At 30.9% G+C, this 20,592-nt stretch overlaps 1 protein-coding gene and 1 pseudogene across 1 annotated transcript; both read right to left on the reverse strand.

Annotated features, from left to right (window-relative positions):
* Positions 1-9,031: 9,031 nt before the first annotated feature.
* Positions 9,032-10,126, reverse strand: LOC130828639 (uncharacterized). The gene is made up of 3 exons (XM_057694603.1): positions 9,789-10,126; positions 9,314-9,527; positions 9,032-9,259 (listed from the first exon to the last, which is right to left on the reverse strand). Exons 1-3 carry the CDS (start codon positions 10,124-10,126, stop codon positions 9,032-9,034), a joined length of 780 nt encoding a protein of 259 aa, XP_057550586.1.
* Positions 10,127-16,191: 6,065 nt separating this feature from the next.
* On the reverse strand, positions 16,192-17,593 carry LOC130828640 (uncharacterized; annotated as a pseudogene).
* Positions 17,594-20,592: the final 2,999 nt, after the last annotated feature.

Here is a 20,592-nt window from a genome sequence, read left to right on the forward strand (position 1 = left end):
ATCAAGACTCAACTCTCCAAAATTACTCATACTAATCAATCAATTCATGAGTATATGCAGGCTATTAAGAAGTGCACTGACCGTCTCGCTTCTATGGGAAAGCCTATGGACCATGAGGACATTATTGATAAGGTGCTTCAAGGTCTTGATTATGAGGTGTACAAGTCAGTCATTGATGCTGTCAATGCGCGAGACACTCCTATCTCTTTCACAGAGCTCCATGAAAAATTAATCACTAAGGAAGTTGTTGTTGCTAATACACCTTCCCCTGCTCAATTCCCAGCCACTGTGCATGCCACTCAATATAAGAAATATTATTCCAAGGGTCAGCAGACAAGCCCTTCTTTATCAGGCTTGCTTCCTTCCCCTCGCCCCTCTTCTTTGCCAAAGCCACAACGCACTTTTTTGGGTAAGTGTCAATGGTGCTGGGTAACTGGTCATGCTCTCGACAAATGCACTATATTTAAGTCTCTCTTTCCTAACATTGAGATACCCCCTCCCGTCTATGCTAATGCGGGTCAGATGGGTCAGCAATCTTCATCCTTACCTCAGGCTCATATGATGCAAGCATTTAACTCCAACACCACTTCTAATGGATGGCTTTTGGATAGTGGAGCATCGCATCATGTCACAAATGATCTCAATAATCTCTCTCTACATGCACCTTATGATGGCTCGGATGAAATTGTGATTGGTGATGGCTCGTCTCTCCCTATAGCAAATACTAGTTCTTTCTCTTTCACCACTCCTTCTAAATTTTTTACTTTTTCTAATGTCTTACATGTCCCATCTATATCAACAAATATCCTGTCTATTTCCAAGTTTTGTAAAGAAAATAATAAATCTATTGAATTCTTACCCTGTTTTTTCGTGTCAAGGAGCAGTTTAAGGGTACAACTCTTCTACAAGGGCCTTCTAAAGCTGGAGTTTATGAATGGCACCCGTCACCTCATCGAGTTTTCACAAGTTTCAAAACACCCATTTATAATTGGCATCATCAGCTTGGGCATCCATCTAGTACTAACCTTAGGATTTTAAATTCTAAGTTTTCTTTAGCTATTTCGGATTTCTCTATGTCATATTGTAATTCATGCAACATTAATAAAAGCCACAAATTGCCTTTTTCCAATTCTACTCTCACTTCAAATGCCCCTCTTGATTTAATTTTTACTGATGTTTGGTCTAATCTAGTGTTATCTAATGATAATTACAAATATTATGTAATTTTTGTTGATCACTTTACAAAATACACTTGGTTATATCCTCTCAAACGAAAGTCAGACACTGAAAATACCTTTTATCATTTTCGGGCCCTGGTAGAAAAATATTTTAAAAAGCCCATAATTCAAGTGTTTAGTGATAATGGAGGACAATATGAAAAACTTAGACCTTACTTTGCTACTCATGGCATTTCCCATCTTACTACTCCTCCTCATACTCAGGAACATAATGGGTTTGCGGAGCGTCGACATAAACATATTGTTGAAACAGGGCTAGCTCTACTTACTCATGCAAAAATGCCTTTAACATATTAGCCATATGCTTTTTCTACAGCCACTTATTTAATTAATCGTCTCCCAACCCAAACTCTTCACAATGATTCTCCTTATCTTCGTCTTTTTGGAGTTGTACCCAACTACTCAAAACTAAAAAATTTTGGAAGTCTATGTTATCCTTGGGTTATGCCATATGCTAGTCATAAGCTTGACAATCGATCTCTTCCATGCATCTTTGTTAGTTATTCTCCATCACAAAGTGCATATTATTGTCTACATCTTCCCACTAACAAAGTGTATGTTTCTAGGCATGTAAAATTTGTAGATGATGTCTTTCCATTTCCTGCTTTTAGTCCAACATCTATTCTTGCATCTCTTTCTGATGTTGATGAATGGTGTACAGTGATTCTTCCCATTGTGGAACCACCAATTGTACAACACAATGTTGAACCTCAATCACCAATTTTATCCTCTCCTATCTTGCCTTCAAACTCTCTACAATCATCTCCAACTACACCAACAACCTCTATGACTTCATCTCCTACTCCACTGCCACCACCACCTCCTCCAGCGAGAACCATTGTCACTCGACTACAAAATAATATTTTCAAACCAAACCTAAAATTCGCTAATCTTACCATCACTCGAGTTCAATCGCTTGAGCCCCGAAACATCACCCAAGTCTTAAAAGATCCTCAATGGCGTCGTGCAATGACAGAGGAATATGATGCTTTGGTACATAATGTTACTTGGGAACTTGTTCCCTCTCACCCATCTCAAAATGTTGTTGGTAACAAATGGGTATACAGAATTAAATTCAAGCGTACAGGTGAAATTGAGCGTTACAAGGCTCGCCTTGTTGCTAAGGGGTTTCATCAACGACCCGGGATTGATTATTCAGAGACTTTTAGTCCGGTTATTAAGCCTACAACGGTACGTCTTATGCTCTTTCTTGCGGTCACAAATGGGTGGAACATTAGACAACTTGATATTAACAATGCCTTTCTTCAAGGTCATCTTAATGAGGATGTTTTTATGGCACAACCTCCGGGTTTTTTGGATAAGGATAATCCAACTCATGTATGTAAACTTCATAAAGCTATATATGGTCTCAAACAAGCTCCAAGGGCTTGGTATCAAGAACTCCGTACTTATCTTCTCTCTTATGGTTTCAACAATTCTATTGCTGATTCATCATTGTTTATTTATAAGAATAATAATGTCACATTTTATCTTTTGGTATATGTTGACGATATTATTATTATGGGTCCTTCATCTTCTGTTCTACAAGTTTTTGTCACTAGTTTGGCCTTTCGCTTCTCTCTCAAAGACTTGGGGTCGCTCTCATACTTTCTTGGTATTGAGGTACTACCTCATGAACATGGGTTGTTTTTAAGTCAAAAGAAATATATCCAAGATTTATTAGACCATGCCAAGATGTCAAATGCTAAACCAGTTCCAACACCTATGGCTACATATCCTCCTCTTAATCTTACTGATGGCTCACTCCTATCTAATCCTACTGATTATCGTGCACTAATCGGCAGCCTTCAATATTTATCATTAACAAGGCCGGATGTTACCTTTGCGGTCAACAAGTTATCTCAATACATGCACAAGCGTATTGACCTTCATTATGTTGCATTAAAAAGGGTACTTCATTATCTTAATAGTACTTCTAATCATGGTGTCATTATTCATCGTAACTCTCCACCTCAGCTTCATGCGTTTTGTGATGCAGATTGGGCGGGTGATCATGATAATTATGTCTCTACAACTGGCTACATTGTTTATTTGGGAAGAAATCCTATCTCTTAGAGCTCAAAGAAGCAAAAGAGTCTAGCACGGTCTTCGACAAAAGCTGAAGTCCGAGCTGTGGCAACAACTAGTGCTGAAGTCATGTGGCTTCGGTCTCTTCTCCAAGAGCTAGATGTTCATGTTAATAATCCTCCTAGCATTTACTGTGACAATCTTGGAGCAACTCACTATGCGGCTAATCCGATCTTTCACTCACGAATGAAACATCTAGCATTGGCCTTCCACTTTGTAAGAGAGCAAGTTCAAAGAGGTACACTCCGTGTACAACATATCTCAGGATGTGATCAATTAGCTGATAGTCTCACAAAGCCTCTAGCAAGGTCTAGACTTCATGACTTATCTACCAAGATTGGACTTGTTTAAAGACCGTCCATCTTGAGGGGGCATGTAGAAGATATAAATCAATCAAAGTCAACCATGCCTAATTGAAGGGTTTTATTCTATTGTATATTATGAATGTGGTCTTTATGTATGTATAGCTACTTAGTTTCCTTATTAGCTTTCCTAGAATTACTGTAACGTTATAGCATTAATTTAGGGATTTTATTTCAACATTCTTCCGTGTATTCTTTCTTGTACTTGCCTATATAAAAGCTTAACACTTTAATGAGAAATCATCACTTCTCCAAAACTCTATACTAGGAATACAAAATACAACAAAATTGAAGATACTTTATGACAATACTGTCTACGAAACTTGATACCACAAACTGAGGCACAATTTTATATTCTGTAAAGGTTATTCCGCCTACTTGGTGCTTATGCTTTAGAACTAAAAATACCTTTAGAGATACAACGATTTTCAATTAATTATAAGCACTATATAATTATTTTTTGTGAAGAATAAGAGTTTTATGAGCAAACTTAGATTATAATGAAAAAAAGTCATCAATTTCCTTCACACTTAATAACTTGTAGGAAATTTTTATTTTGGGAGAAAGAGAGAAAAATAATAGCAATAGCTTATGAATAAATTCAAAAAATTGCATATCTACCAACCTAATAAATTAGGTCCCTTATATTAGAGTAGAGTTAGTTCACTTCCCACTATCTCAGAATTCCACTTCCTGACACTTAATTAAAAGTGAACTAGCTGATTGCCCGTGCTAAGCACAAGCTATTTAATACTTTATTATATTTAACATGTATTTTTATATAATTGAGTAAAGACAATATTAACAGACACAAATAAAATAAAATAATATTATTCGTACGCAGAAATATATATTTGTGTTCCATGATATATCACAAATGGAAAATGAAGTTAAAAAGTATATAAACTTAGTGAAAATGAATACATTTATAGCGAATTTTATCAACTACAACTATTGAACCACCCCTTTGCATGAATATTATTTCATCGCATATTAAAATCTTAAGTCTTTGTCTACCTTTCACTCGTGAAACAACTACATATGATTGATCATATCTTAATATGTATCGTTAAAGATTTAAAATTGATGTGAGGTAATTAATAAATAGTAGATACAACATATTGTTATTGTTAGTTCTTCTCAAGCTTTATTACTCCTATGTAGATATTGCCCCTCTCTAAACCTTACTTTCTACGTCTCAATTTGAATAAAAAAATTCAATTTTTAACAACTCAAACAATGAAAACAACTTAATAAACCACGAGTAATTAAAAAAAATATGGAGTACATCAAAAAAATCAAATTCAAATAATCCATATCCATAACCTAAATTTATTTATCTATTAAATACTATGTAGTTAATAAATATTCAAACTTAGTTCAAATATCATATAAAAAATATCAATTTTGTTAAAAGGTAGGGAGAATATAAGGAGAAAAGTAGTATAAGAGATAAACTTATATCGGTTTATCTTCTATTCCATTCACTACCAAAGTATTGTGGAACTTGCACATATATATTGTGCAAGATGATAAAGGGATACAAAAGTGTTACTATTGAAAGGGATAGGAAACCCACAATCCAATGCATTCAATGTGTTGTCCCATCAATCACAATACTCCCCCTTGAATGCATTACACATATGCGGAAATTTTATTATGACATTCATGATCCTAAAACTGTCTCATTAAAAACCTTTATCAGGAAAAACCCAGTGGGATAAAAAAACTGATTAAATGAAAAAAGAGTACAATGAGCATATTTCTCCCCCTGAAGTTAACATATGTCTCGAAATCGGCACATTCCAATCTTGCGTACCAAATATTCGAATTGCTTTGATGGAAGTGACTTTGTGAATAAATCAGCAGGGTTTTCACAGGATTGAATTTCTTGGACTTTTATCTTTTTATCTTTCTGCAGATCATGTGTGAAGAATAATTTTGGTGACAAGTGTTTTGCTCTGTCTCCCCTGATGTATCCTTCTCTGACTTGGTTGATACATGCATCATTATCTTCATAAATTGTAGTTGGTGCCCTAGTTGTATTTTTTAAGCCACAATCCTTTTGGAGTTGGCCGATCATGGATCTCAAGCATACACACTCTCGGCTGACTTCATATAAAGCTATCAGTTCTGCATGATTTGAGGATATAGCCGTTAGAGTTTGTTTTGTTGATTTCCAAGATATTACTGTTCCTGCATATGTAAATACATATCCAGTTTGTGACTTGGCCGTATATGGATCAGATAGATACCCTACATCAGCATATCTAGTGGGTATGGCATCATTTCCTGATTGGAAAAATAATCCAAGGTCTATAGTTCCCTTTAGGTATCGAAATAGATGTTTTATCCCATTCCAATGTCTTTCTGTTGGTGCATTGCTATACCTAGCTAATAAATTTACGGAAAATGCTATATCAGGTCTTGTATTATTTGCTAAGTACATTAAAGCACCAATGGCACTCAAGTATGGCACTTTCAGGCCTAAAATTTCTTCGTCTTCTTCTTGTGGGCGAAATGGGTCATCACTTATATTTAGTGATCGTACCACCATTGGGGAACTTAGTGGATGAGCCTTGTCCATGTAAAATCGTTTCAAAACTTTCTCGGTATGATTGCTCTGATGGACAAATATTCCACTTTTCAAATGTTCAATTTGTAGACCAAGATAGAATTTAGTTTTTCCTAAATCCTTCATCTCAAATTCTCTCATCAAATATTTAGCTATTATCTCAATTTCTCTTGGGGTTCCAATCAGATTTAAGTCATCTACATACCCAGCAATTATTACGAAACCGAATTGAGATCGTTTAATGAATACATATGGGCTAATTTGGTCGTTTTTGAATCCTGCTTTCACAAGGTATTCACTCAAACGATTATACCACATTCGCTCGGTTTGATTTAATCCATACAATGATTTCTTTAATTTTATAGAAAACATCTCTCTAGGTACATTCTTTATTGGTAAGTTTAGTCCTTCAGGGACCTTTATATAGATGTCTGTGTCGAGTGACCCATATAAATACGCAGTTACGACATCCATCAATCTCATGTCTAGGCCTTGAGAAACTGTTAAACTTACTAGAAATCTGAGTGTGGTTGCATCAACTATTGGGGAATATGTTTCTTCATAATCAATTCCTAGCATTTGAGAAAAACCTTGAGCTACAAGTCTTGCCTTGTATCTAACAATTTTATTTTTCTCATTTCTTTTTCTTACAAATACCCATTTGAATCCTACGGGTTTTATGCCATTTGGAGTTTGTAAAATTTGCCTAAAAACTTCTCTTTTTTCTAATGATTTTAATTCTGCCTCAATTGCTTTTTTCCATCTTGGCCAATTAGGTCTTTTTCTGCATTCATTTATCGATATTGGCTCAAGATCATTTTCATCATTTATTATTTCAATAGCTACGGAATAAGCAAAGGATTCATTTGGGATGATCATTTTTCGATTCCATTTTTTCTTGGAGAAAATATAATTTATTGAGGTTTCATAATTTTCATCCTTTTCATTATCGGAGATGTCTTGATTTTCTCCTTTATTTTCATTTTCATTTTGAATATCATTTGGTGCATCTTCTTGTTTTCTCAATTTTCTTGGTTTAAATCTTTTGAACCAAGTAGCCTTCCACGCTTTCTTTGCACAACAATTTCATCACTTTTTACCTTTTTATCAGGAATTTCTATTCAAGCTGGAGTATTTGTTGCTGGTATATGTGATTTTATAACTCTCTTAGTATCTGTGAACGCATCAGGTAATTGGTTAGCAACACTTTGTAGATGAACAATTCGTTGTACTTCTTGTTCACATGATTTTGTTTTTGGGTCTAAATATTCTAAATGTGTTGCTTTCCAAATAAGTTCCATATTTCTTTTCTGTAAGTCCACATTCTCTCACCCTAAGGATGGGAATATTGTCTCATTAAAGTGGCAATCAACAAATCTAGCTTGAAATTGATCACCAGTTAATGGTTCAAGATACCGAATGATTGATGGAGATTCAAAATCGACATATATTCCCATTCTTCTTTATGGACCCATTTTTGTATGTTGAGGGGGAGCAATGGGCACATATACAGCGCATCCAAAGATTTTGAAATGTGAAATATTTGGTTCATGACCAGCTACTAATTGCATTGGCGAATATTTATGATAAGCTGTAGGTCTTAGCCTAATCAATGATGTTGCATGTAATATTGCATAACCCTAGGCCGATGATGGTAATTTTGATTTCATTAGCAGTGGTCTTGCAATGAATTGCAATCTCTTAATTAAGGATTCAGCAAGACCATTTTGTGTGTGGACATGTGGCACAGAGTGTTCCACTTTAATTCCAAGTGACATGCAATAATCATTAAAAGTTTGAGATGTGAATTCGCCAGCATTGTCCAATCTAATACTTTTTATTGTATAATCAGGAAAATGATTTTTCAATTGGATGATTTGTGCAAGTAGTTTTGCAAATGCATTGTTTCTACTTGATAGAAGGCTTACGTGTGACCATCTTGTGGAAGCGTCTATTAAGACCATAAAGTATCTAAAAGGTCCACATGGTGGATTAACTGGCCCACATATATCTCCTTGAATTCTTTCAAGAAATATAGGAGATTCAGTAACAATCTTATTTACTGATGGTCTAGTAATAAGAGCTCATTTAACTGGGGAATCTTAATATTTCTTAGTGGATGCCAGACTAATTTTCTATTATTTTATACATCATTCCAGTGCCAGGATGGCCTAAGCGGTCATGCCATAAAGTGAATAGCTCCTTATTGTCTAGTCTTATCATATTTATTTTAATTGAGCGTATATGAGTGAGATACAACCCGGATGAATATGCTGGCATCCTTTCAAGGATAATTTTCATTCCATTTCTTTCTGCTGTAAGGCATAAGAATTCTTTTTCATTTATGGTTTTGGTTTCCATATGGTAACCATTTTGCCGTATTGCTTTGAAACTGATAAGATTTCTTCGAGATTTACTCGAGTATAGTGCATCATTTATTTTTAATTTTGTCCCATATGGAGCATGATGCATGCTTTTCCAGTGCCTTTGATTAATTTTGTTGTTCCTGATATGGTATTGACATTTGCCTCAAGCAATGTTAGGTTTGAAAAATATTCTCGATTTTTCAATATCGTATGTGTTGCTCCACTGTCCAGGAGGCAATGAAATGTTGATCCATTTACTGACATTTCCTTTTCTAAGATAAGAGAAAAAAAAATTATATTATTAATATAAAGCTAGAATACTCAATACAAAAACATAAGTAGAGAATTACAACTTATCAAATGAAAAACAAGTTAGATAAACAGAAAATGCATCTAGTCATCTCAAAAGATGTAATTATCTTCTTCTTGGGGATCAAGTTTGTGGAGGTTCACATCCTCAGAGAAATCGGAGACATCTAAGGTGGGCCCAGATGTACTTGCTTCATTTACAAAATTTGCTTCTGCCCCTTTTCCTTTGTTTTTCTGGGAAGCTTGATATAAATCCACTAAATGTTTGGCGGTACGACAAGTTCGGCCCCAATGTTCAGTCATGCCACATCTTTTGTGTTTCTTGACTTGTTTAAAATTATCATTTCAGGGGGGAAATATATTTTTTTCATAAACGTGGCTACGTCCACGGCCACGACTAAGCCCATGACCACGACCACGACCACGACCACGGCCATAGAAATTTCCTTGTTCAAAAGTATTCATGCCACTCTTTTCGTGATATTTTCCACGACCTCTGCCTCTTATTAAATAGTTCCCACGACCTCGATGGCGCACATTCCTCTCAATCATATTTGTCTCATTAAAGGCCATAGTCCCAATAGGTATCCTGTTGTGATTTTTCAATAATAGTTCATTATTTTACTCCGCAACAAGAAGTGTTTTCAGCAATTCATGATATTTCTTGAAATGCCTTTCACGATATTGTTGTTGTAACAAAATTCTATTTACGTGAAAGGTTGATAATGTTTTTTCTATCATTTCTTCATCTGTTATTACTTGTCCACAATAGACTAATTTTGATTTTATCAGATGAAGGGCTGAATTATAATCACTAATTGATTTGAAATCTTGAAATCTTAACTCTCGCCATTCATCTATGGCCTTTGGGAGAAGTCCACTTTTATTATGGCCAAATCTTTCATTTAGCTCTTCCCAAAGTAATTTTGGGTCCTCATAATTTGTGTATTCGTGTTTGAGACTATCGGTTAAATGATGTCTCAAAATTGATGCAGCTTTTGCCTTATCTTCCTCAATTTTTATGGGATCTTTTTCAATATCCTTTCCTTTTTCGGTGGGATTAAGTTCAATTATTGTACATAATAAACTTTTTCCTTTTAGATATAATTTAACATCTGAAGCCCATCGTATAAAATTGTTTCCTGTTAATTCCAGGACATTGAATTCTCTCTTTTTGAGATCAGCCATTATTTTCTACAATTGAGAAAATGATAAGGTTATTTTAATGATTTTGTGTATCATTAGAGATATTAAAGCATATTAGTCTTATCTCCCCTTGATTTAATATCTCAAACATAATAAGCATAATATAATCATAAATAAAAATAAAATAGATAGTATTAATAGATGATAAAACAAATAAAAAAAATACATATTGCTAAACAAATGCAAGATTTACAATTTATTTTTGGATAATTAGGTAGATCATTAACGCTACGAGTAATACAATTAAACCCATAATGATAAGGAATGCTTCTAGTATTTTATTTATATTATCGGAAATTGGATTGATGTGGATGTTTGTAGATGTATTGTTTGGCATGGATGGTTGAAGGAAGAAGGCGATGAAGAAAAAAAAATTTATTTATTGTGTTTGGGATAAGGTGTGAGTGGTGAGTGTGTTTGTGACGGGTAGAAGTCCCTATTTATAGAGGATAAAAAGGTAAATTTTTTTTATTATTTATTAATTATTATAATTTTTTTTTCAGAATCGAACCCTTGACGATTTACTTGAATTATAATTTTCGGACCACTATGGCATTCATCCCATGGTGATATTTTTACAATTAGAAAAGGGTTTTATATGTTGTGTAGAAATAATGTATTCATGTGTGCTAAAATCTGTGTTATAGGTAAATTAAAACAATTTATTATTATAATGTTAAACAAAATGGAATCAAATAAAATTGTTATTTATTATTATTTGAAGGTGAAATTAAATTTTATGAGTTCACTAAGTGATTATATAATTTATAGACTAAAATAACCAAATGCATATGCACATAATATGATGACATGATCAGATAAATAGAGATAAAACCCTCCATAAAGGCAATAACAATGCTAAATTAGTATGTCCATAAAGGCGGTCATTACAAAATAATATTAGCCAGTCCATATAGGCGGCTGAAAAAGTAAAAACGAACATAAAAATTAAAGGACATTATTAAAGTAAATTATTTATGGGTTAATAGTCTGAAAACGTTTACTACTAGTTTCTTCACCTTCGTCATTTTTTCTTTTATTACTTTCTTGTGGGACTGTAGGATCATTAGTAGGTTAGACTGGTGGGTTATCAGTAGATTGTGGTGGCTGATTAGTAGGTGGTTGTGCTGGTGGATTAGCTGCATTATTGGGACTTGGCATTGAGTTTTCATTTATATGGGTATTATTTGGATTATGTTTTTGCAGTTGGTTTGAATCACTATTAGTTGGGTTGGTAGTAACAGATATACAATTTTCTTCAAGGATAAAGTATAGAACAGTGTTAGTAACAGCTTGAATAATAATATTGATACCGTTTGATTGTTGGTCCATATTGTGGCTAAAAAAAATGTTATAATGTTTTGAAAAAAATATTACCTTCTTGGATTTTTGAGAGCAAAAAATAGTGCTTATGACGTGTTAAAAGGTAGGGAGACTATAAGAAGAAAAGTAGTATAAGAGATAAACTTATATCGGTTTATCTTCTATTCCATTCACTATCAAAGTATTGTGGAACTTGCACATATATATAATGCAAGATGATAAAAAGATACAAAAGTGTTACTATTGAAAGGGATAGGAAACCCACAATCCAATGAATTCAATGTGTTGTCCCATCAATCATAATAAATTTAATATATTTGGTGTCTTAAATGTCCTTCCACCACTGTTTAACATGCAATGAAAAATATTCACACTTTTTAAGAAAAAGTATAAATTGAAGATTATTATTAATAAATTAGAGATGTCACTTGTATCACAGTTCACTTTGTAATGAGAGTATTTTTCATATTAGAAGTACAACTTTTATTCTTACATGAATAGTCTCATCAAATCTAGTAATACACACAAAACAATTACAGGTTTAACCTATTTGTTAGGGCATTACTATTTGTCGCCATCCTTTTCATTTTATCGCCACCCCTCCTAATGAAATTACGAATTTGCCCTTGAACTTTAAAAATTTACAAATGTGCCATTAGAGTTAATAACTTTTCATTTTCATTTTTTTTAATTTTTTTAATTCTTTTTATTTATATTATTATTGTTATTATAATTATTATTATTTTTGTTATTATTATTATTATTATTATTATTATTAAACCACAATAATAATATAAATAATAATAATAATAATAATAATAATAATAATAATAATAATAAAACTAATAATAATAATAATAATAATAATAATAATAATAATAATAATAATAATAATAATAATTATAATTATAATAACAATAATAATAAAAAAATTTAAAAAAAAAAAAAAAAAAAAAAAAAACCAATCGCACGGTCGAGTCGCACGTTCTGTGCGACTGTTTTTTTTTTGTTTTTTTTTTATTTTTTTATTTTTTTTGAATTTCGACTTATAAAATTTCTTTTGTTTAATTAATTCATTTTTTAAGTTACTTTTATTTAAATAATAATAATAATAATAATAATAATAATAATAATAATAATAATAATAACATTTAAAAATATAAATTAAATATAATAATTAAAACAAAAATAATAATTTAATAATAATAATAATAATAATAATAATAATAATAATAATAATAATAATAATAACAAAAATAATAATAATAATTATAATAACAATAACAATAAAAATTTAAAAAAAAAAAATCAAAAATATATAAAAAAAAAAAACCAGTCGCACGGTCGAGTTGCACGTTTTGTGCGACTGGTTTTTTTTTTTTTTTTTAATTTCGACTTATAAAATTTCTTTTGTTTAATTAATTCATTTTTTAAGTTACTTTTATTTAAATAATAATAATAATAATAATAATAATAATAATAATAATAATAATAATAATAATAATAATAATAATAACATTTAAAAAAATAAATTAACTATAATAATTAAAAAAAATAATAATTTAATAATAATAATAATAAAAACCACAATAATAATAATAATAATAATAATAATAATAATAATAATAATAATAATAATAATAATAATAATAATAATAATAATAATAACAAAAATAAAAATAATAATAATTATAATAACAATAATAATAAAAATTTTAAAAAAATTAAAAAAAAAGAAAAAAAAAAAAAAACTAGTCGCACAAAAACGATCGAGTCGCACGTTCTGTGCGACTGGTTTTTTTTTTTTTTTGAAGTTTATTTTTTATTTTTTGAATTTCGACTTATAAACTTTCTTTTGTTTAATTAATTCATTTTTTAAGTTACTTTTATTTAAATAAAAATAATAATAATAATAATAATAATAATAATAATAATAATAATAATAATAACATTTAAAAATATAAATTAAATATAATAATTAAAACAAAAATAATAATTTAATAATATTAATAATAACAACCACAATAATAATAATAATAATAATAATAATAATAATAATTATTATTATTATTATTATTATTATTATTATTATTATTATTATTATTATTATTATTATTATTATAAGAATAATAATAAAAATTTAAAAAAAAATTAAAAAAAAAAAAAGCTAGTCGCACACAACGTGCGACTGGTTTTTTTTTTTTTTTTTGAATTTCAACTTATAAAATTTCTTTTGTTTAATTAATTTATTTTTTAAGTTACTTTATTTAAATAACAATAATAATAATAATAATTATTATGATTATTATAATAACAACAATAATAGTAATAACAATAATAATATAATTAAAAATTTAAAAAAAAATTAAAAAAAATGAAAATGAAAAGTTATTAACTCCAATGGCAAATTTGTAAATTTTTAAATTCCAGGGTCAAATTTGTAATTTCATTCGAAGGGGGGTGGCGATAAAATAAAAAGGGTGGCGACAAATAAGAATCGGGATTTGTTAACCTATTTAATTCTACGCCTTTTATCATGTAAATACGAAGTCACTTATGTCATTAATTATGCCACATGAATTTAAAATTTGTAACAAGTTTTGATCTTGCCATGGAAAAAATAGGTTTTATGACAATATCATAATTATACCCAAAATTTTTGCCACGGGTAAATATATATCATGGCAAAAATGCACTTGCGCCACAAATCATGCCACGAGAAATTTTTTTGTGGCAAACAAAAACTTGTACCTCATTATAGCCGATATTCATATTAGATAAACCTACTTAAAATTTAATAGAAAATTTCAAAAACTTGAAATTTTTATTAAAAGAATTCAATCATAAATCGTAAAATATATAAGAAAAAAATACAAGATTTAAAAATATCTCAAAAATTCTAATTTAAAGGAAAAAAGGCTTAATTTTTTTAAAAAAATAAAAAACGACTTATTGAAGAGGTCTCATATCTCCTGCATGTAGTAGTGTCTCTCTTCTTAACTTTTTGTAATCAACTTGAATAAATTTGCTAAATTAGAAAAAGATCAAGCACAATAATAACAAAATAAGCAATCAAAATCCATGTTCTCAAATAAATCATTCAAGAAAATTTAAAATAAAAAGTCAATAAATATATAAAAAAAAGAGATAAAAAGGCCTTTCATGGCCCATTAACTGAAATTGTTTTTTCTCTTTTTTTCAAATCAATTAAACACAAAGTATCTATAGAGATAGATAATTAAGGAAAAAAAAAAATCCAATTTTTTGTTTTTAAAATAGATAAATCATGGATATTTTTTTCTTTAGAAAATCTAGAGTGATTTTTTGGTAATTGATGTAAACAGATCCTGTAAATGTCTAATTAGAAGTCAAAGAAAGAATCTATCTTCCTTCAAAAGCTGCAATAATCTATAAAAATGGAGAGACTTTGATTGATGATATAGAGATATTAAGTGAGGCATTTGATGAATGAAAGCTTAAAAATGGACAAAAATGAAGATATAGAGAATACAGCAAAATTTGTAAATAAATTTGTACTAATCAATTCGTTCATTGTAGAGATTTTATTAGTCATCATTAAACTCAATGTGAAGTCAATAGTCATGGGCTCCCAGCGTATTCATTACTCTAAATATTGAGTGTGAACTAAATTCACTAAAAGAAGACACTTTTCCTTAAATGGTTAGTGCTCGTGCAATGCACAACTTTATTAAATTTATCGATATATTTGTATCATTTAAAAAATTAAAATTTTACGAAATAAATTTTACATTTAGTAGTATACATTGCATACATTATTTTTGTTTGGTTTGTTTCATACTTTGCATTGTGGACATAGATGATTGTGAAAATTTAGTTATAGATTGAACATAAATATTTATGTAAAATTATTTTATAGAAGTAAAAAAAAATATTTTGTTTGTCATAAAATATAAGTGACTTGCATAAAGGCAGTCACAATTTAAATCATATTAAACTTATGCATTTCATTTAAGTAGCCAACTTTAATAGTATAAATAAAAGATCCTCCTAAAAGTATAATATCCTTTAACCAACTTAAAATATCCAATACACTTAAATAATACCCAATTAATAAATAAAATTAATAAGAGTTTATAAATAATTGAAAATAATGAAATAAAATATATGGTTTTCTAATACATTAAATGATATGACCTAAAAAATACAAAATCAATCAATATGGATAATACTTCTATTATAGTCTTAGTTAGAGAGCAATAAAGTCAAACATATAAATATTAGTCATAAAAATAATGACATCATCATTGAGTTTTGGAGGAAAAATTTTTGTTGAGTTTATGACACGTAAGCAATATTAAATAGTGATGATGTCAGCGTGTTTTGCTTTAATTATAGTTATAGATTATTTACTAGTACTAGTATAGGACCTGTGCAATGCATGGATTTCTTAGTGTAAATATCTATCAAAAATAAGATTTTAAAAATAATACGGCAAATAAGTATTAATGTTATTAAGTTTAATTTTTTAATTTAAAGTGTAATAATCAATATGTGACTAAAATTATAAGACAATTCAATATGAAAAATTATTAAAGTTATATATTACATGAAAATTTGGTAATAAAATAAAAATAAACATTAAATGTGTGAATTGTATCTAAATTATAAGTAACATTTAGAGGGTTTGAAACACCTCTTTGTAGAGAAGATTTTCTTTGCGATGACATACTTCACCATCCTTATCACATGAGAATTTTCAAATCTACTATGCTAGTCACTTTAGATATTGCGACGTCAAATTGTCCATGACTAAAAACCGGCTTAGGTAAGAACAAACCAACATGGGATAGTGACTGCCCTTGCTTCTTTTTGTCATCGTAAAGCATAAAGACACAGGAAATTGTCTTCTTTGTAGAGCAACTGGGATTTTAGAATTATCCGTCGGTGTGAGTGTAATTCTTGGAATGGATACCTTGTAACCAATGTTTGATCCGAATATAACAGTTGCTTGTATAATTCGATCACCAAGATAATCAACTAATAAACGTGTACCATTGCATAAGCCTGCTGACTGATCAATATTTCTAAGCATCATAATTGGAGCACCAACTTTTAACATTAAATTACGGTTTTGAACTCTAGATTCACTTATTGAGTTGAGAAATTCAATTGAAAATGCATCGTCATTGCCATCATAATTACCGTCAAATTTATCGACTGGATTTGAACTCAACTACATTATTTCCTCTCTCGGAAAAAGTGACAATACATGTTTGTTGACCTTATCCACAATCTCGTTTGTTGGTGCTGTTATCGCCCTCTCTTTAAAGTACGAATTATCAGTTGAACCCTCACAAATTCCAGGATATATGCAATCAACAATGCAGCTATTGGATCATATGCTTCTTTAATTATTAAATCCTCAGGTATATTGATAGTAGCCTCACCATCATTAGGTCCTCCAATCTTTCCATCACCAAAATTGAGAACCCAATCTGCAAACTCTCGAGCTCATTAACACTGGCTAATCTCGGTCATAATCTCATGTTCTTTGTAAGCCGTAATACCTTGCAATCATTTCAAATCTTTGAAAAATTGAGTGCTGCGAATACAATGTCTTGTCTTGTACCCTTTGGGATTATCAGCAAAACTTGCCTAAAATCACCACCAAATACAATAATTTTTTTAATGAATTCTGCCAAATGACTATTAGGTTCTATGCCTCTGCACATTGAATCTTCAGTAAGCCTAAGAGGTATTCCAAATCTTGAGTGTGCAGTCCTGCCCTTAGGAAGTAACAAAGATGCTATGCCACTTGATGCAATAGGTAGAACAATTTCACCTTTTTATCTTAGACTTACACATAATATATTCCACATAAATGTTTTTTCCAGTTCCACCCTATCCTTATAGAAAAAATACACCGCCTTGTCCTCTTTCAATGATTGTAGTAATTTCATTTTATATAAGAGCCTGCTCTTCAGTCATCAATGGAAGTAACACATGTAGCTTAGCTTTTAAAGATTCCTTGTCATAATTAAGCTCCTTCTTTATTAGCTTATTACTTCTATCTCTGATGATAATATCATCTGGGCACGTCTCAGGACATGTATACATCAAAGAACTTCCATTGTTTCCAAGCATCTCCTTAATATCTCTTCAGGCATAATTCCTTAATTGATGATCCGTTAGGTCTAATTTGGTACATATTTGGTTAAACTTAATAAACTATATAGAAAATAATGATAATAAGATCAAATGGTAAGAAATTAATAATCATTATTGCTCCTATAGTAAAACTACCTAGTATTTGACATAAAAGGTTTTTTTTATCTATTTAGCACACCTTCGGAAAGTAATCTTCATATGTTATCCCACATGTATTTTGGTCTTAAGATACTGTCTGACAACAACAACATTGCAAACAACTTTCTTAAGTAGAATGTCAATCTCCAAAAGCTTGCTTCAGTTATTCCATCAATGTAATCCTTATCATCATCAAGAAGGCCCATTGAATAGCAAGCATCCGAAAAGGTTGGATGTATTACCCCATTGACAGTTCTAATGTCCTCAAATGATGTCGGCCCTTTTGCAAAGTTAGGCAATGTTCTCAGGTAGTATCGTTCACAACAACCTGGTACAACATGATATAGTTTGCCTATTGAGAATCCTCTTTTTCTTTGAGTCCACACTTTTTCCATAATCTGCAATAAGTAACTTCCAAGGAATTCACCGTATAAAATATTTTTAGCATCTTCGTATCATTTGTTGCACTCCATCCAAGCCATGAACATTGATCTCTTACTCGTGGGCCTAGATATGACATCATCAACTGTATCATCATCATTAAACACAACAGTGTGTTCACCGGCCACGTGAAAACTCAACCTCTCTACTAATGGAGTCCGATAATGAATATCAAATCCTAAGATGTGCCATGAAGCTTCACTTACTGAAACATATATGCAATTGAAGTACTCTTGAATTTCATCATCTTTTTTGTTTTCCCCTTCTTCTCGTGTTCTACACAAACTTGCTGTAATCCTATCTTGTCCTTTGTTGATGTATTTGAAGACGTATTTAATAGCTCGAGATTGGTTACACTTTGACATTAATATGTGCTCTATATTTCTGAAGCAATGAAGGATTGTGTGGGACAACAAATCTATTGTCTAGTTCAATGTTACCTTTGACTACAATTGCACCATAATTAATTCTCTTGTAGCAGGGATAAAAATCTCCATCGATATCTGTTTCATTATTAAACCTCTTAGGAAAAGTTTTGAACACTTCTTATCTTGCATGCAAGGTGATTTTGGGTTTGAGGATTCGCATGGCCTTTGAATCATAAAATCTAAAACTAATGCATACAATAAAGGGTTGTCTTCCTTATTAGGCAACTCAGCAGATATAAATTTTTCAATATCAACTGGATTTTAGAGCTTATCATCTTGGGTAAGCCATAAAACTATATGTGAATGTGGAAGACCTTTCTTTTGCAATTCAATACTACACACCACTAAAAAATGACAATTATTAATATATTAATATATTATATTAAAAGGTATAATTAAATAGTAAACATTAGTATGAAATTGCAATTGGTCTTCCAAAAAATTTTCTTTTTTTTAGATCTTTAACCGATAAATCTAAGTTTATTCTAAACACTAAAGACATTATGGCTGGTCGATCATCTTATCAAAGATCTTTGGATTGAAGAAAACGCGATATCTATGGTCATTTTGGGTTACAGGTAAATGTAATAAATACATCTGGAAATTCATATGTCTTGCATATACCCATAGCATCATGTATACCTCAGTCATAAAAAGCAGACTCCCCGGTTATGTAGATGGTAATATTATAAGTCTGCCAGCTATGTTTGACGTACCACCAAATATTGACACAACACCTTAAAGGTTTATATATTTGTTAGCCCTTAAAAAATTTTGGGTCCTTCATATGAAAAGAAGCCTTTCAAACTCTATCATTGTCCATCCATCAACCAAAAAACTGAAGGAATAATTAACCGGAGCATAGTATTATGCCAGCTTCGTCTTGTCTATCCATTATTCGATAAGAAAACAATTCTCTCATTGTTAATTGTTCCTCGCTTCTTTACATTAGTCTGGATAAGTTCAGCAGTTAGATCAATGATGTGTTTATGAACATGATTATAACGTTGTATTGTGCCAAGTTTCATGCTCTTCATTCATTTTTATGCACATTATGCGTGATTTTACTTTGTTCTTAGCTTCAGGTTGTTTTATGGTTGTTTCAGGTATTTTTGGAGGTATCAATGTCAATTTCCATGTGTTTGAAGCTTTGGCATGCATATTAAGACTTTCCCCATACACCTCGCGTCATTGGAAGCCCCTTTGTACTTCAAAAGACTCAAGAGCAAGAGAAATAGCCCTGATTCAACCGAATGTAACACCCATTCGGTCAAATGAAGCTTCTGCAAATCAAGGTTGAATCAAATTGTTGCTAGAATAGGCGAATTCACTGATATTCGACCAAATGAAGTGCATTCGACTGAATGGTCCACCCATTCGGATGAATAGGCATGTTGTTAAGACTTCACAAAAAATTCTGTTTTAGGCGAATAAGGTGACATTCGACTGAATATAAGGGATTCGACCAAATGACTTCTCACATTCTACAGAATGATGGGTGCAGTAGTTTTAGAACTTCAAGTCTCCTTGCTATTCGATCGAATAGCCTACTCATTCGACCGAATGAGTTTGTTTTTGAGCATATTAAGTTTCTTCTCAATCAAGACTCAAGGGCAAATTTTGGGATATCAAGGAAGCTTTGTTTTAGAGGGTATATATACCCAATTTTTGGAGAAATCCCCATCTATCAACTACCTTAGCCCTATTACATCTCTAGTGTAGTTTTATCTTGTTCTTAAGCTTTCCTTACTTTATTAAACCCTAGTTTTTATAGTTTATGCTTTTAATCTTTGTATTTCCAAGTTTGACTTTCTAGCATTGGATTTCAATCTTGGTTTGTGAATCTCGACTACCTCCTTATTTTAGTATCAACTTTGGTTTGTGAGTACTAATCTCCTTTTTACTTTTGAGTTAATTTATACCATTTACTCTCTTGCTTTACATTTATTGCTTATCTAGAAAAGTTAC

The sequence above is a fragment of the Amaranthus tricolor genome, chromosome 12 (assembly GCF_026212465.1).
Source record: "Amaranthus tricolor cultivar Red isolate AtriRed21 chromosome 12, ASM2621246v1, whole genome shotgun sequence".
Taxonomy (NCBI): Eukaryota; Viridiplantae; Streptophyta; class Magnoliopsida; order Caryophyllales; family Amaranthaceae; genus Amaranthus; species Amaranthus tricolor.

What these genes read in the sequence shown, in the direction of transcription:
- LOC130828639 (XM_057694603.1), bottom strand. Translation starts at nt 10,126, where the DNA reads ATGGCTGATCTCAAAAAGAGAGAATTCAATGTCCTGGAATTAACAGGA. An exon ending in CCAAAGGCCATAGATGAATG is followed by an intron (nt 9,528 to 9,788) that starts GCGAGAGTTAAG and finishes AAATCACAACAG; the next exon opens with GATACCTATTGGGACTATGG. An exon ending in GTGGCCGTGGACGTAGCCAC is followed by an intron (nt 9,260 to 9,313) that starts GTTTATGAAAAA and finishes AAACAAGTCAAG; the next exon opens with AAACACAAAAGATGTGGCAT.